Source organism: Nelumbo lutea, chromosome 7 (assembly GCF_056320005.1).
Source record: "Nelumbo lutea isolate HS-2025 chromosome 7, American lotus-T2T, whole genome shotgun sequence".
Lineage (NCBI taxonomy): Eukaryota > Viridiplantae > Streptophyta > Magnoliopsida > Proteales > Nelumbonaceae > Nelumbo > Nelumbo lutea.
The window spans coordinates 3,997,214-4,014,489 of NC_142690.1; the positions used below are offsets into that span (position 1 = coordinate 3,997,214).

A 17,276-nucleotide genomic window follows, 5' to 3' on the forward strand; every position below is an offset into this window, starting at 1 on the left:
TTTATTTTTTTAGTTAAATAAAATAATGATCATTTTAACCATAAAAATTTTATGATCAAAATGGGGTATTTTTGTTCTATTCAACTATTGATAAATTTCCCAAAATGGAAAAGCTAAGTAATGTTTGGTTTAATTCTCATTTTTTCTCATTCTTTAAAATGGATAAGAATGGGTAAAAATAGTTAGAATGAGAAAATATTGCTATGAACCAAATACTTTTTTCCTAAAAATGAATTCTTTTCAAACTGACAAGCGTCTTATATTGCTCATTTTCATTCTTAAAAAAAAAAAAAATTGCACCAATATTCATAAATCGCCAGCCTAGGTCTCCAAAACTGTTGGCATAGATGTTTACTAATGGATGGTTGATTGTCAATGGTTACCACCTGACATATACGTTTTGTAAAAATACTTTTACAAAAGTACTTTCGTAAAAAAAAAAAATACTTCCACAAAAGTGCTTGTAAAAAAGTATTTTCGTAAAAATGCTTTTACAAAAGTACTTCCATAAAATTACTTTCATAAAAGTACTTTCGTAAAAGTGTTTTCATAAAAGTGTCTTTATTAAAGTGATTTCATAAAAGTATTTTTCATAAATTTACTTTTATAACTTTTGTAAGTGTTTTCGCAAAAGTAAACATCTATGGCAATAGTTTTGTAGCCAGAGTTTCCTCAAAAAATGAAAATGAACAAGATACGGAATGATTATTTTTCATGTTGCAAGCTACTCAGTTTTTGTACTGTGGGGCTGATTTTTTTATTTAAAAAGAATGTGAACCATGGTAAAAATTTTGTAACCAATAATTCTAATGTTATTCATTCTTCCCTAAAAAGAGCAACTGAAATAATGAAGCCTAGAGCAATGAACCAAACATTGTCTTAATTTACCCACCTAGAAGATAGGTATCACTTACTTGGTCCATTGACCAACTTTATTGGGAAAATAAACTTTCCCTGTTCGCCTAGACAATCACTTGGCAATGTGGTTGTTCCACCTATCCACGTATGGTTAAACGTGGCATACAAGTCACTTGAATGTGTCCCGCCTTACGTGCAGATTAGCACGAGCGTCCCCATTCCCCAATCTATATAAAGGTAGGCTTTACATTCATTACACACTTTTTTTCTTACATTTTGTGTCTATTATTGTGTTTATGTGTTGGAAATAAGAAAAAAAAAATAGTTAAGGGCATAAAGTGTAAAGTAATAATTGTTTTATTTGTTTTATTATATACACATAAGTGCCATTAAACATCATTAGGCATCACACAGACAAAATAGAATCAGACCAGAAAAATGTCAAAAAAATATTTCCTCTAAAAGTGAGTTTTACACTCGAAATAAAATAAAATACATTGAAATTGAATAAAATTCAAGCATAATAGCTTGTACATATCATTGAAATGGAATAATAAGACAAACAACGCCATGATATCAAACACCCACAGAAAGGCTAAGTAGTGGGACTTAAGATATTTGGCCATATTCCATAGTTAATACCCTTAGGCTGTGTTTGGTTTGAAGGGAAAAGTAGAGAAAGCTAGGGAAACCTCTACAAATCTAGTATGGGTTTCCCTAGCCTTTCCCTTCAAACCAAACATAACCTTATGGTCAAAGATTAAAACCAAAAACATTTGGTATCCATGGGTATCATCTCTTTGAATCGTATATAATACTCAATTTTTATATATTGCATGTGTCAGTACTTTGAAGTGTGAACCAGGCCCTATGTACATAAACCATGAAAAATGTTTTGTGGCTGTAATAAATTAAAATTTTCGAATTAAATAAAGTCAAGTAGCCTATGTGATAGTTAGGACACCATAGTTGTTCCATAGACCTATGAAGTTGAATGCTATTTTCTTATTTACCTTCAGCTCTATAACACGCCATCCTTTGAACGTATTGCCAAATGATGCTTGCTATTTAACTTTCCAACTTTTAATATTAAAAAAAAAAAAAAAGCCTTAATGTAATTCTTGTTTTTCCAAATAGTAGCTTTGTTTGACAAGTTCAACTTGGGGGCCGTTTGATGACGGGTGAAATTGCTGATTATTGTTTTGACTTCTTGTGAAACAGATGGAGGTTCTAAATAGGCCAGCAAACAGATAGGATAGGATCATAGGATATTAACTAAAACTAATTTTGATTTGTTAACATTTGGATTCAAGTCGAATCTTGCCTTAGTTTGAATCAGATTTGGGTTAAAATTGGATATTGAATAGCATTAATAACATCCACAAGGACCACAACCAGCATGTTATCGGATAAAACCAGAGATTTGGTTTGGGGGTCATCCCGGAAAGCAGGTTGTGAGAGTTGTCGAAATGTTAATACTTTGAAGTTTGAACCATGTTCTACATCATCATCATGGCTTCATGCCTCATCCCTACTAAATTGGAGTGGGAAAATCATGTTTCAGCAATCCGTCCACTGTTAAATTATTAGCGCTTAAAATCATTTGTCGCTACTTGTACATACATCCAGTCAATAATAATAGAGATTAATTCCATTCAGATGGAATTAGACAAATAGTAATACTTTATTTTACAGTAATTATTTAAATATGAAAAATAAAAATAAAAATAAATTGCACAAAAGAAAGGCAGATCAGATCATCAGATGACTAATCAACTAAAACGTCATTCAGATTATTTAATAAAAAAGCTTACACCTAGGTAAGTAACAATTTACCTTGCGGTTGGAATTTGACTGGACCTTCTTGAGATCCAAAAGCATCCTTAATTATGAGCAAAAATAATTAAGAAAATAAAATACAAACGCTTCATGGGCATCATCCAATACTCGATGCAACCTCCAAGGAGCATTACCACTCAAATCTGATGAAGGAAAAAAGCAATCTCCAACAAAAGAATGGTGGACCAAATCCTTAAAACTCACCGCAACGACCAAAACTTAGGCCAAATTACTCGTGCAAATCCCACTCTGCTCGTTTCAAGTTTCTAAGTGGTGACTTTTGTTTTCATTTTCTGCTTCTTAGGATCTAAAGCAGTTAGGCCAGTGCCCAATCCAACAGGAGCCTGAGCTTCTTGGGCTGTAGTAGCACACCCATTCTCTTTGCCATCTCCTAACTCATTCGTGGTTGGGCCATTGGCTTCTTTTTTCAGATCCTCTGATTGTGCATTGGACGAGGCTTCTGGAGCTATCCCTGAGTTGATTATATTCAGAAGCTGTGTGAGTTGTGGCAAAGCTGGGACAGGAACACCATGTGGACGTACAAGGAGACCCCTAGCTGCAGCTTTCTTCCTAACCTCTGCTGCTGCTCGGGCAGCCCGTTCATCAACCCCCCTCCCTCGAGGGAGGGTCTCTCCAATAATTGCTGCACTAAGGGATTTGTTCACTGATGAATTGGCATTTCCAGAACCTCCAGCTGCAGCGGATTGGAATGCCTGTATGAGGTCTGGACGGGCCTGTCATGCAAAAGCATTGCAAATCACATCAAAAACTAATACCAATTAATCAAATAGAAACAAAATGTTTTCCAACCCAATGGCAACATTGAAGGGTTGTTCGACAACATGGTTTCTGATATGTGCCTTAGGAGAACTCACCCCTAAAAGCTAGCTGTTGGAGGGAGGGAACTCAAATACATATATATCCCACAACAGCATCCCATACTACCGATGTGGGATACCTCACATTAGCATCCCATACTACCAACATGGGACAAATGGATCGTAACAGTTTCCAACCATGTTGAACACCTCCTAAATTAAGCAGTGCATCCATCTAACAATATTGGCAATCGTATTCTGAAATGAAGTGGTAGGAAAAAAAAAAGGCAGGCACCTTGAGACAAGTGCACATCACTACCCATGTAAAAGTTCACAGCATCACTAAAACAAATCCTTTTGGAAGTAACAGTTATCTCTAGGGTTTTCCTTGACAATAATTTCCATGAGCATTTTTCAAGCAGTAACACCAGCTGATTCACGGATTTTAGCTCAGAAATTTATAATGTTATATCAACACTTACAATGCACAATCATTATCAACCCAGTACCATATTGAACCTTTATGATGGACAACGTTCTAGCTTAACTTGATTAAAGAAAAAGATAAAATATACCTTCAATATCTCAATAGCCTTCTGAGCAGAAGCTGCATCCACTGCTTGGCCCTTCTGCTTCTGTGCATTCATCTGAAAGAAAAAAAAAGCACCGTCAATGTGGACCTACCATGCAAGAACACTTCAATACTAGCATTGTTACTGTAGCATGAATTTACTTGGCGATCACGCATTTGGAATGTCGCCATCCACTTCTTTGAATCTTGTGTCCTGGAGTCATCTTCACCAAGTTGCTTAACAAGTATATCATGAGTCTTTTTTTCATGCTGTCACAAACAACCTTAGTTCACTTAGCAACAAATCTCCTCATAATATTTACTAATAGGACATATACTATATTTCCTCATTAGGGGCTAAATGCATACCTGAAGTGAGAGTTTGTAGGCACCCATGCAATTGAATGCAATTGCAAGCGCATGATAACATACTGCAGTTTGAATATGCTCCTCACCTAGAAGCCTTTCATTCTTTTTCAAGGCTTCTTGCAAATAACGAAGAGCTATATTCATCTTGCCAATATCCTGGTACATCATAGCAACATTAATGAAAGTTGCAGCCACATCAGGATGATCTGGACCACAAGATAAACTTAGAAGGAGCAGCGTTCTAGACATATGCCGCAGAGCAAGCTCTGTTTGGTTGAGACCATGATAGAAAAGAGCCATGTTGCCATAACTACAGAAATACAGACATGGAATAAGGTACCAGTGAAGAAAATAACAACATAAATTCAATGACCAACAAACAACGAATGGGTGATTAGAATTAATGCCTGTGAGCAGTATCAGGGTGGTCCAACCCGAGGCAGCGCTCATTTATAATCAACTCCTTATGTTGCTGCATTATGGCTCCTGCCATGTCTCCAGCATGATAAAGAACCATGGCGAGGTACCTAAAAAATTACATCAGCTGTGAATAGGGTGGCAAATACATCATGAGCATTCTTCTGTGTTCAAGAATTCCCTTTGTATCCAACACTAGCAATTGCAAACACAAATTCCTTTATAAAGCTAGACCCAATCAAAAAAGAAGCAACAAATTCAAAGTCTGATAATCAGAACTGCTTTGTGAGAAAACTTTCAAAAAATGGAATCATGATTGTAAGACAGTTACAAAGCATGAATTGCTCAAGTATTCTCATCCAGAACTATAACCCTTTTTTTGCTTCATAGTACAGTACTATAGCTATAGCCTACCATCGGTAGGTACAGAGAATTACTATTGAAAATATTAAAAAAATCAGAAATTAAAATTATTCTAATTGATAATCAATTATTCTTTAATGTCACTTGAACCTGCAATAATCCTTCCTTGTATACTTGTAAAGAAAAATTGCTGATTAAAATTAATAATGTATTATTAATTTTGACATCCCATCTGCTTGGTTTAAGATATGACATGACTACAAGAAAAGCAACATAATACTAGAGGAAACAATGATTTACCGACAGCAGTTAGCAACTTCTCGATGCATTGGACCAGTCACCTACAACCCAAGAGAAAACACAAATGAAACTAAAGGAAAACAACAAAGCAGAAAATTCTATGGATCAACATGAATGGAGAAATCATACTTGCTGAAGTATGGAGAATGCTTCAGAAAATAATGTATAAGCTTCATTAAGCATTCCCTGAAACGCAACAATTTCGTTGTCAACCATGTTTTCTACCAAATCAGTTTACAAGAACACCATAGAATGTTTTTTATCTTCAATGTAAAGGCAAATATTGGGCTGAAAAATCTATAAGAGGCACATAACACACCTCAGCCAATCGGACTTTTCCTGTTTCAAGAAGATCTCTGGCTTCTGAACATACTGGAATTGAATGCTTAACTACAGGTTGAAGATCCAAGATATCTGAAATTTGGAAGGGTGCTTCTGCATTGAGATCATATTTGCGAGCAGCAACGGTTATGCCTACCTGTTAAGAGTACCACATTCAACCTTACTACAAATTATATGTAAACACACTTACTGAAGACAAATCAATACAGAAAAATAGTAACTATGTCAAGATGCCTCTCTTATCGACAGTAATTAGCGTGTATAAGCAGTAGCCTTAGACCAGAAGGTAGAAACTTAGGATGACCAGCACAATGTCAGATGGATCCAGAATAGAAATTTAGGCTGCATTAGTTAAATTTTATTCCTGAGCATTACTAATTGTGATCTGAGCCTTGAGCTAAAAATGGTTCTTCTGAAGCTAAAATTTTTAGCACCACAGAATCACTTCTATGAATGAGGTTTGATCCAAAAAGAAGGAATTAGGGCTGTTCATAAGAAGGCCCAACCCGACCAACCCGGACCGACCCAACCCGAGTCAGCACAGGTCGGTTTCGGGTTGTGCAAATTCCTGAACCGATGATTCGGGTCGATTTCGGTTTTCACACAAGAAAACCGAAACCGCCCCGAACTGAACCGACTTAGTTCCTAGTTCAAAAATGATGTTCCAAAGCCCATCAGGCCACCTAGTTTTTGAATGGTTGCAAGAAACTTTGGATTAGTGAATAGTAATGAACAACTTTTGTGATTAACTTTTCATTTAAATTTTATCATAGGAGATGACTGAAATGATGTTCAATTTATGACTGTTTTTAAAATTAGCAAGATTTTATCACAGGGATGAACTAAGAACCGAAACCGACCCAACCCGACTCAAACTGACCAGGTCGGGTCGGTTGGAAAAACCGCAGTAAACCAACCCAACCCGACCCGTGAACAGCCCTAGAAGGAATTAATTCTGGTAATTTTCACATATTAGAACATAAAAATGATTCTAGAAGTAGAAAATCACCAAAAATAAATGCATACAGACATGCCACATCATACCTTCATATAATTAAAATATTCACAAAGCTAGTCTGCAGATTGTATGGTGCTGGGTGGACCATCCCAGCTAAAAACACTCAACCCAAGCAAACCTTGTCTCAAAAACCACAAATCCTAACCGAACACAATTAATCCTTTCAATGTTTAGCATACATTGTAAGTACACAAGGTCAAATATTACATGATGTGAAAATTAAAAATAGATTTATTATCAATTCAGATCATAGGGGATCACCAAGGACAACATTTAGGGTCCATTTGGTTTGCAGTCAGAATCAGAATGGTCCATTCCCATAATCTGTTTGGTTCAGACAGGAATGGGAATGGGAATTAAAATCAGCAGAAATGAGATTTCATTCCCAAGGGAGGGGCAGGGAGTAGCCATTCCCTCAAATGGGGGAATGCCATTCCAGCAGGAATGAGAATGGGATTCCGATTCCGCCCAACCAAACAGTTGGAATCAGAATAGCCCATTCCGATTCCGATTCCAGACCCCTATTCCTGCGAACCAAACGGGGCCATATGTAATTTGAGACTCTATAAACCATTTCCCCAATATTGCAATTGTTTAAAGATCAGATATACCTAAATCCAAATTTGATCCATTTAATATCCAGATATGAAACAAATCATATTTGTATTAGACTTGAACCAACCAATTTAACTAATTGATGCATATAAATTTTATGTAGATAAAACACCTACCAAAAGAGTTGGTGTGTTATAAGTTGAAGGATCTAGAAGAGCATGGGTCAGACCAAAAATTATGCAGGTCTAAGTAGTGAGAAATGATTTGAGGGCCCATAGTTTAATAATGTATACAGCACTGAACATAGTGGAATGGCAGAAAACGATTCACGTAGCAGGCACGTCATCATCATCTAAGTCTTGCCCCAACTATATGGAGTCAGCTACACCAATCTTGTTTCACCATTCCGTACTGTTCGGTTTCATATCCATTGTTAAACTATGGCACGTAAATCATTTCTTACTACTTCCACAGTTCCACACAAGTCCTTTTCAGTCTACCTCTAGCTCTTCTAGCCCCTTCAGCTTGTAACAGTCCACTTCTAATAGGTGGTGTAGATGGTCCTTTATTCTTGTTATAAAACCATCACAATCTACTTTCATTTTATCACCTATGGGAGCTGTGTAGCAGGCACCATATTGTTAAATTTTCTTATATTGTTACTTTCTCACATTTTTCGATAGTATCCAAGTGGAGCTGTTTCAAAAGGAGTGTAGCAAGGTTGCTTCTCATGATGATGGTTTGCCTATTTATTCACTATCTACTTATAAAAGTTGCGCTTCATTCTATTTTTTCGGTAAAAAATCTTTACTATTAGAAAATAGAAAAAGACAATCTATAAGAATTAAGGAAGAGATAAGGAGTGAACCATTCATACTAAAAAGTTAAAAGCTAAGGACCAGAAATCCATGGTATTATAATTACTAGATCAGAATTTTGTTCCATTTACAATACTTAAACATACCTTTTGGCACAAATTACGAATAACCAAAACCCTTTTTACTCGCAATCTTGCATCCTCTGGCAACTCAAACTACAAAAGAAACTTTCATTTAAAAACAGCCAAATAAAGAATACAAGCAGGTTAATAGATATCAACTTCCCCTTGGAAAAATCTTTTTTTTTGTAAGAGAAATACCTGATATTTAAATTTTGCAAACTCCTGAATGTCAATCCATAGGCTTTCTGAGGTAATATGTGCATATGATGATTGACTTTTCCTTGCAGATACTCCATTCTTCAACTTTGTCCCTCTAAAGGACTTTCCTGAGCCTTGCTGCCCTGCTTGGTCCTGGAAAAATTGTACAACCAAATTCACTGGAAACAATTAGAACAGAGCTAGAACTCCAAAATGAAATAATAATAATAATACTTAACTAATTCATGCATAAGCATCATAAGATTTCACTATTCCCAGTACTACAGCTCCCTTGTCCCCAAAACATGGCATAAGATAGATTCTAGATTTTTTTTCTAACAGATAATGCTTCCACTAGGTAGAAAGAGACATATATATATATATATATGTTTTGCATACCTTTTTCTGAGTTCGAGACTGCATACCATTGGCAGAAACTTTTGTACCAAGAGGTTGGCTATGTCCAAATAAACAATTCAAGAAATGTGAGATTGCTGGCCCAACATCATGATCTTGAGATTCCCTCAAAATTTCCTGCATGTTCATAAGAAGATGATTCTGTAAGTTTTTTGGCAAACTATTCAGCAGGTCCAATTCAATTTACGATATTTCAATTTTTTTCAGCTTATGGTGCCATGAACAAGATTGTTTTTATGGCATCCCAAAAAAGGTGTTTGCTTTGTTCACGGGTAATTTTGGAATTTGCATAATTTAGGTCAACATTATAAAATGAGCAAGTTACGATACTTAAAGGTGCTTTGCTTTGAACATGCTTACAAAATTGGGCATCCTAAAATTTGGGTTTTGAAGATTCAACCCCCACAAACTTTCTGACCTATCCATGGGGTAGTAGTATTGCACTAGAAGACAGCCTGATGCTAGTTGTTGTCATGGTTTTGAAGATCACAAGAAAAAATTTTGAAAGCACTTCTACTAAAATAATGAAGGTTACAGTGACTTAGTCCAACTTAACTGTCAATTCAATTTGATCCAAACTGAAGAGATCATTAAAAAAACCCCACATGGAGGTTGACCACGTGTTCAATCTCACACTCCATATCAGCCCTTTTTTTTTAAATAATAATATATTGTGTTGATCCAAGAAAACTACAATTACTACCATCACAGCAGGTTGCTATTCCCCGAACACACATCCAAACCATACATCAGTACAAATGCCTAATAGGTACAAAAAAGAGTACCCATATCAAAAAAGAACTATAAGGACAAAGCATCTACGTACCCCATGACTATATCCTTCCAGGGCCTTTACAACAGTGTAATAAACTAAACCTACTTTCAAGTATCCTAGCATTTCCTCTTGTCCACACCATATCAGCCCCATTACACAACCCCAACCTTGTATTGGAGTTTTACCTGATCAATAACAACCCAACCCCATTAGTTTTTCAAAAAGTTGGGCATAAAATGAGAGAATGTAAACTAAGATGTTTCATCACATGCATAGAATGCCATCAACAGCACCCGTAAAAAGCGACTTGTTGCAATTTGAAGGTAGAGGTGTAAATCAGGTCGTGCCGCCCGCAGCCCGGCCCAATGGTCCATGGGCCGTGCCGTGGCCCAGCACAATTGTATAGCCATGCTGGGCTTGGGGTTGCAGGTCAGTGGGTCGGGCTGGCACGGCCTGCACTGTCATACCAGGCCACCCGTGGAACGCAGGCTGGCACAGCCCGACCCAGCAAGGCCTATAAATATTTTATATAAATATTATATATTTATATATAATATATTATATATTATATAAATTATAATTATATAATAATATATAGTATATAATATATTAATAAAATAAACGATTTTTTTCGATTTTATTATACTATTTTATTTAATTATTGTATATATAAGCCAATGTTTTAAAAAAGCAAGAGCCAATTTGCGCCTGAGGCGCAAGGCGCAAGGTGAGGCACGTGCACGTGCCTTTTTAAGCAAGGCGCAAAATTACAAAAAAAAAAAACTAAAAAATCAAAAAAAAGTAAGAAATTTCAAAAAATGCCAAAATTTATAAAAAAATGCAAAATTTTCAATAGATATTAAACATAATGTTAAAAAAATATAAACTTAAATTTTAAAATAAATGTTTTAAAAAATCTATTATCTAAAATTAAAATACATAAACATAACATGTAAAGTGTATTCAAATGAAAATTTAAAAATAAAAGCAAACATATAAAGCATTTTCAAGCATGTAAAACCCACAATCTCTTTTTTTCCTTAATTGCATTGCTTCAAGTAGCTAAAATGATGTAAAACATATTGCATTCTTGATTCTATGAGTCGCCTTTGTACCACACCCCTCGAGGCAAGCCCGAACAAGTCTATGTTAGGGTCTAAAGTTCTTATTTCTCACAAAAAAAATAATGATTTTATAACTTTCATTGCCTTTTAAGAAGATATTTTATTGCAATGAATGAATGAACATTAGAAAAAAAACGCAAAATTTTAAAAAGGCGCACGCCTGGACTGAGGCACAAGGTGCATCAGACGAAGCCTAGGCAGGCACAGATAGACCTGTTCATGGGCCGGGCCGGGCTCGGGTCGGGCTTTTACTCTTTATTAATGAAAATATGTTAGGCCCGAGCCCGAGCCCGGCCCGACCAATGGGCCTACAACTTGGGCCCGAGCCCAGCCCTGATAAAAAGCCCAAAGCTCAAGCCCGAGCCCGAAGCCCGACCTAATAAGAGAAAGAGGTGAAAAAAAGAGGGGTATTTGACTAGGGTTTTTAGGTTTATTTATAGGTCGGGCCGGACCGGGCTTGGGCCAGGCTATTTTGGCAAATCCCGAGCCCAGATCGGATTTATTGTGAGTCATGCTTTTTGGCCCGAGGTTAAGCCCGCGGGCCCATATACCTGTTCAAGCCCATCCGGGGGCCGGGCCGACCCGTCAGGCCACCCGGCCCATGAACAGGTCTAGGCACAAGCGTCACCTTTTGAAAGGGGTACACCTAGGACCTGGGCAAGGCGCATACCCCAAAATGCGCCTCACCTGTACTCCTAAGCACGCCTTTTAAATCACTAATATAAGCAATTATATACATAAAAATTCATATAAAAATAAAAAATTAAATTTTTTTAGTTTTTTTAAATAAATATCTTCAGCCCGATGCACGACCCAACCTATCCCAAGTGTCGGCCCATAGACCGGCCCGACACGGGTATATTTTGGCGGGCTCAGGCCGTGGGCCATGCTGGGCCAACCCCCCAAAATATCCCAATGGAGGGAGGCACGGCCCATTTTACACCTCTAGTTGAAGGGGCTAGAAGGGCTAGGAGTAAACCAAAAAGGACATGGGTAGAAGTAATAAGAAATGATTTAACCACCAATAACTTAACAATGAATATGACATTAAAACATAACAGATTGGCAAAACAGGATTCGTGTAGCCAACCACATGGTTGGGATAAGGCTTGGAGGAGGAGGATGGTAATATTACAATAAGGTGTCCGCCTTGTAATTTTGTTTACTTGAGAAAACGCCTTATCACCTAGCTGTGAACCATCTTATATAATGCATGGCCTTTAGCAAAGGACCCAACCAAAGGTTCCTTGTCACTTAGAAAACACCATTTTAATGGCATATAGATCATGGATAGTTCTGATAAGAAAGGGAATGTCATATGGAATCTGGAATCATGATCCAGAGCCATTAATTTTTTAATCAGTAACAAACAAATTTTATTAATCACGATGCATGCATAAAGTAATGATGTAAAAGATGAAAAGCACCACGCAACACTTGGTACAGGCTAGCATCAGATAGCTATCTCAATATAACATTGTGCATTAAATCTAATTCTCCTAGGGACAGTCTCCCAAAACAATTGATTTCCATTTACCCCTTTGCCTTGCCAAAGCATCAGACATGCTGTTAGCTGAGTTTTAGGTCCATATGAATGTGGCTCTTAGTTCGCTGGCCAAAGATACAACTTCTGTGATGATATATCTGTATTTTCAAAACCCTGTAAATCTATTTTCAATCCATCCAACCACCACCTTCATGTGCTCTCCTACCACAAAGTTGTGGAAATTTAGAGATTTAGCAAATTTCAATCCTGTAGACCTTCCGGTACTTCAGCCCCTGTTGAGTCTCTCTATCCTATAGGCCCAAAGAAACCCAGAGCCATCATTGACGGTAACAACATCTGAAAAATGTGAAGTTTAGCATGGAAACAAAAATATATCTTAATTTACTCCTTACTGTAATGCTTTTTTTTAGTTTGATAAGCACGTGAACAATCTATTTAGTACAAGCACCAATATATGCAGGAAGGAAGGGAAAAATAGAAACTTAAAAGAACATAAGATAATAGGCAGGAAAGATGATAACCTTGGCAATATGTTTCGCAGACCTCACAATGACCTCAGTGAGACAAAGATCCCATACATGAGGTAAATGCTTGACCATATCAGCTATCTGGATGACATGAAACAAAGTGTCAAAAACAATAAAACAAAATAGAAAAAGAAAATTTCTCCAAATTGCTAATTAAGAACGAGTATGGCTGGTCAGACAATCCCTCCCAGTGAACAGTGTAGGAACACCCATTAATTGATAACCAACTGTACACTTCTAGGAGCCACTATAAATCTGTGTGGAAGTGAGACAGACGACCAGTTCACTCATGGATGGTCAGATTCCCATGTTTATATTTTTGAAGGGAAATAAAGAGATTACTTCCCATCTACAATTTTCAGCAAATGCTTACTTGTCCAATATAGCGAACATTAATTCCATGAGCATGCAAGGCCTCAGTAAGTGTCTGGCCATCCATGGGCGAGACCTCAAGTGAGCAAAAATCCTGTACAAATTTTGGAAGCACAACATTTTTAAGATACAAGCCAGCCTTCCTCACACCTTCTTCATCTGCAGCTATCTCCTGATGAACAGGAAAAGGATGAGCAAGAGCAGGGAAAAAAACATAAATAATGAACATAACAAAGAGACAGGATATCTCCTGATGAACAAGAAAAGGATGAGCAAGAGCAGGGAAAAAACATAAATAAAGAAAATAACAAAGAGACAGGATACATATAATATGCATGTGTGGAGGGAAGAAGACAAAATAAAGTGGAAATGAATTACCTCTTCACTCCCAGCAAGCTTGAACTCAGTAAAGACATTTGGATTTAGAAGTATTTCCTCACACAATGTGCCAGTTTCAGAAGGTGGAGAATCATGCGCTTGGGCATCCCTAGTATCCCCTTCTGTTATTTTATCCTACAGAAAAATATATATATATATTTCTAAGAATTACTAAAACTGATTAAGATACTCAAAATGCTGAATTTCCGGAGTACAAGGGCAGAAAACGTGCATAGCATATGCAGCATAAAGAAGGCATCCAGTTTTCTTACTTTTAGATAGCAATTAGACAGCCATATAACTATATGATATTGCAAAGCATAAGAAGAATATAAATAAGAGAACTAAAATGTGTATAAATAGAAAACTATTGAAAAACAAAATTAAGATTTCCTAATGTAATAGTAGTACAAGTTGTAGTAGTGGTAGTGGTAGTGATGGTGATGGTAGAGAAAGAGAGAGAGAGAGAGTTTCACTATAATTGTGGCCTAAAATCATCTTGCAGGTCCGTCACAAGTCACAAGTGTACTAGCATAAACAAATTAAAGTTTTTGCTTGTGTTCTTGACTTTACATTTGCTTGATTGTTTTCCTCATTCATCTTAAGCTAGGTTACAGGTTATTTCAGTTAGTAAACATAGTTGTCAAGCTAGGTTACTAATAGGAAGAAGTTTCTATGATCCAATTTTTATTCAGGCCCCATAGGAATACGGAACTCCATGAGGGCTGAGCTTTTGGCTGTACCACAAGGATTAAGGATAGGAAAATCATTGCCCTCACTCTTAGTGGAAGGAAACTCAAAAGTAGTAGTACGCTAGTTAAAATATAACAAGCAAGAAATATTGCACCTACAGGAATATCATGAAGGAGATTCATTCACTAACAAGGCAGATGGATCAGATTCAATTGGAATCATATATCAGCTAATATGCTGGCTGGTTATACGCCAAACAAGGGACAAACAGAGCACAACTGTAATGGGGAAACCTATTGTAAGATGAAATGTAAATGATATGGAGGATGAAGTAGCTTAGCCAGCCTCATTGAGAATGTTGAGTATTGACAGATGACAGGTACATGAAGTTGGTTACAAAACATAAAAATTTAAGGACAATTTTAGTAAGACAAAATTAGTTCATGCAAAAAGCGATCAAAATACAAAAATATAAACACATTGTATCACATGAAAAAACTGTACACTGTAATACATTTTTGAAACCTAATCTTAACTGCAATAGTGAAATGACATTAGAAGACTAACAAAAAACAACACCCTTTACCTGAGAGTTTGGCTTCACATCTACATCACTAACATCGGAAGAATCAGTGGAGACAGGGAGTCCTCCGTCAGGTTTAGATTTACATTTTGCCTTCTCTGTGGCTTCAGCCTTGCTTAGATCAAGTCATGCAATAATTAGAAATGGAACATAAAAATCCAGCCGGATTATGCAAGGAAGAAATAAATCTTGCAATTACCTGGCAAAAGGATGTAACAAGTTCTGGCCTCAAAACACAAAATCTGCATCCAGGCCCAGTATAGTTTGCATCCCGCGGAGTTACTCTCATCAAGTCCAAAAGGTAATGCCTGGATCATAGACACAGCAAACAGAGAAATTATGTAAATAAGCAACAATATATGTTAACATTATGACAAAACCACATAAGGTTGTAGCTCAAAAAGGACAGTTCAATGCATCAGATCCAGTCACAAGACTCAACTGAAATTGGTAGCAGGTCTTCATTAGACATAGTAAGAACTTTAATATGGCAGAAGAAGGATTAATGAAACAACAGATACAGAAAAGAAGGTTTTGCTTAAAGGAATAGATCCATTATTATTTTGCATGTATTCAGGAAACTGATTCAATAAAAGCTGAAACTGGTACTAGGTATTCCATTTCAGCTAGGAGATACCTAGAATTTGAAGTCAACCAGTTACAAATGTTGTAAAAGCATAATTATGACAACGCACTAGTAGAAAATCCAGCCCACTCGATTGTTTATAGATTTCAGGGATGGACAAGGTTTAATCCTGTAGCTTTTCTACATACAGTGGAATAATAATACAACACTGGGTGAAAATTTTAAAGTGGGGGAGCCTTAGTTGATACCTGATGGAAACAGGCACAAGGGCCATGACACTGGTGGTTTGAGAAAACATGCTTTCTAATTTGTCTCTAACAAGCTTAACAGTCACAATAGACTCATTTTGATATTGGCATAGGCATGTTAGCAGGCTGGTAGGCCCACGGTTTAGCTTATACTCAAGTCAACGCCATGAACTTTGATTGATTTTTTTTCATTGATAAGTAAAAGAAATTCATTAATCATGTAATATAAGCAATAAAAGCATCACTTGGAGACTGGAGAAGCGCGATACAAAAATAACTTCTTACAATTGAGCCCAGCACGAACAAATCCCTTTTCACCCCATGTTTAGCTAACATATTAGCAAATGCATTAGTCAACCTTCTCACCCAGTGTTTTAAAAGTGCAAGGGCCAATTTGCACTTGAGGCACAAGGCGCAAGGTGAGGCATGCGCCTTCTTAAGAAAGGCGCAAAATTACAAAAAAAAAGATTAAAAAATCAAAAAAAAAAAACAGAAAAATCAAAAAAATGCAAAAAAAATCAAAAAATATTAAACATAATGTTAATAAAAATATAAACTTAAATTCTAAAACAAATGTTTTAAAAAACCTATTATCTAAAATTAAAATACATAAACATAACATGTAAAGTGTATTCAAATGAAAATTTAAAAATAAAAGCAAACATATAAAGCATTTCCAAGCATCTAAAACCCACAATTTCTTTTTCTCCTTATTTGCATTGCTTCAAGTAGCTAATGTGATGTAAAACATATTGCATTCTTGATTCTATGAGTCGCCTTTGTACCACGCCCCACGAGGCAAGCCCGAACAAGTCTATGTTAGGGTCTGAAATTCTTATTTCTCACATAAAAAAAATAATGATTTTATAACTTCCATTGCCTTTTAAGAAGATATTTTATTGCAATAATGAATGAACAACATTAACAAATAGGTCTTTGTACCACGCCTGAGGCACAAGGCACATCAGGCGCACCAGGCGTGCACCTTTTGAAAGGGGTGCGCGCCTAGGACCTGGGCGTGGCGCATACCCCAAAATGTGCCTCGCCTGTGCGTCTAGGCGCGCCTTTTAAATCACTAATCTCACCCATTGTAGCCTTAATGTCATGTTTCTTATTAGCCATATAAATTTCTTCATTTCATTTCTGTAGCACCAACATGCAAACTCCAGTTCTTTCAACCATCCAACCACCAGCTTAGAATCACCTTCAATCAATAAGCTTTCCATGTTTAGCTCGTATGCAACCTGAACTCCTTACAGCTCCAGAATGACTTTGATTAATTGTTTATATAACCACAAATAAAGTTCTTCAGAGTTCAGACCCCATGTACAACCAATCTAGAAGTGCCTTTAGTTTGCAATAATCACTAGTATAACTAGCACATATCAACCACCCTCCCAAGCAGCTGAACTATCTTCCAAAGCAATAGTCAACACTGGAACCATCCAAATAAGAAATAACATCTGGAATCCAAGTAG

The 17,276-nt window shown here is 36.6% G+C and overlaps 1 protein-coding gene across 1 annotated transcript in view; it reads right to left on the reverse strand.

Annotated features, from left to right (window-relative positions):
- Positions 1 to 2,623: 2,623 nt before the first annotated feature.
- Positions 2,624 to 17,276, reverse strand: part of NOXY38 (tetratricopeptide repeat (TPR)-containing protein) — a 29,069-nt gene continuing 14,416 nt past the window's right edge. The window contains exons 14-29 of the mRNA XM_088954235.1: positions 15,164 to 15,272; positions 14,968 to 15,075; positions 13,689 to 13,823; positions 13,312 to 13,482; positions 12,933 to 13,019; positions 8,988 to 9,122; positions 8,589 to 8,741; positions 8,415 to 8,483; positions 5,855 to 6,013; positions 5,665 to 5,721; positions 5,536 to 5,576; positions 4,863 to 4,982; positions 4,456 to 4,765; positions 4,249 to 4,356; positions 4,091 to 4,162; positions 2,624 to 3,431 (exon numbers count right to left, since the gene is read on the reverse strand). Of these exons, the coding sequence (XP_088810361.1) occupies positions 2,964 to 3,431; positions 4,091 to 4,162; positions 4,249 to 4,356; positions 4,456 to 4,765; positions 4,863 to 4,982; positions 5,536 to 5,576; positions 5,665 to 5,721; positions 5,855 to 6,013; positions 8,415 to 8,483; positions 8,589 to 8,741; positions 8,988 to 9,122; positions 12,933 to 13,019; positions 13,312 to 13,482; positions 13,689 to 13,823; positions 14,968 to 15,075; positions 15,164 to 15,272 (2,302 nt within the window). The 3' untranslated portion in view covers positions 2,624 to 2,963. The remainder of the gene's footprint in view (positions 3,432 to 4,090; positions 4,163 to 4,248; positions 4,357 to 4,455; positions 4,766 to 4,862; positions 4,983 to 5,535; positions 5,577 to 5,664; positions 5,722 to 5,854; positions 6,014 to 8,414; positions 8,484 to 8,588; positions 8,742 to 8,987; positions 9,123 to 12,932; positions 13,020 to 13,311; positions 13,483 to 13,688; positions 13,824 to 14,967; positions 15,076 to 15,163; positions 15,273 to 17,276) is intronic.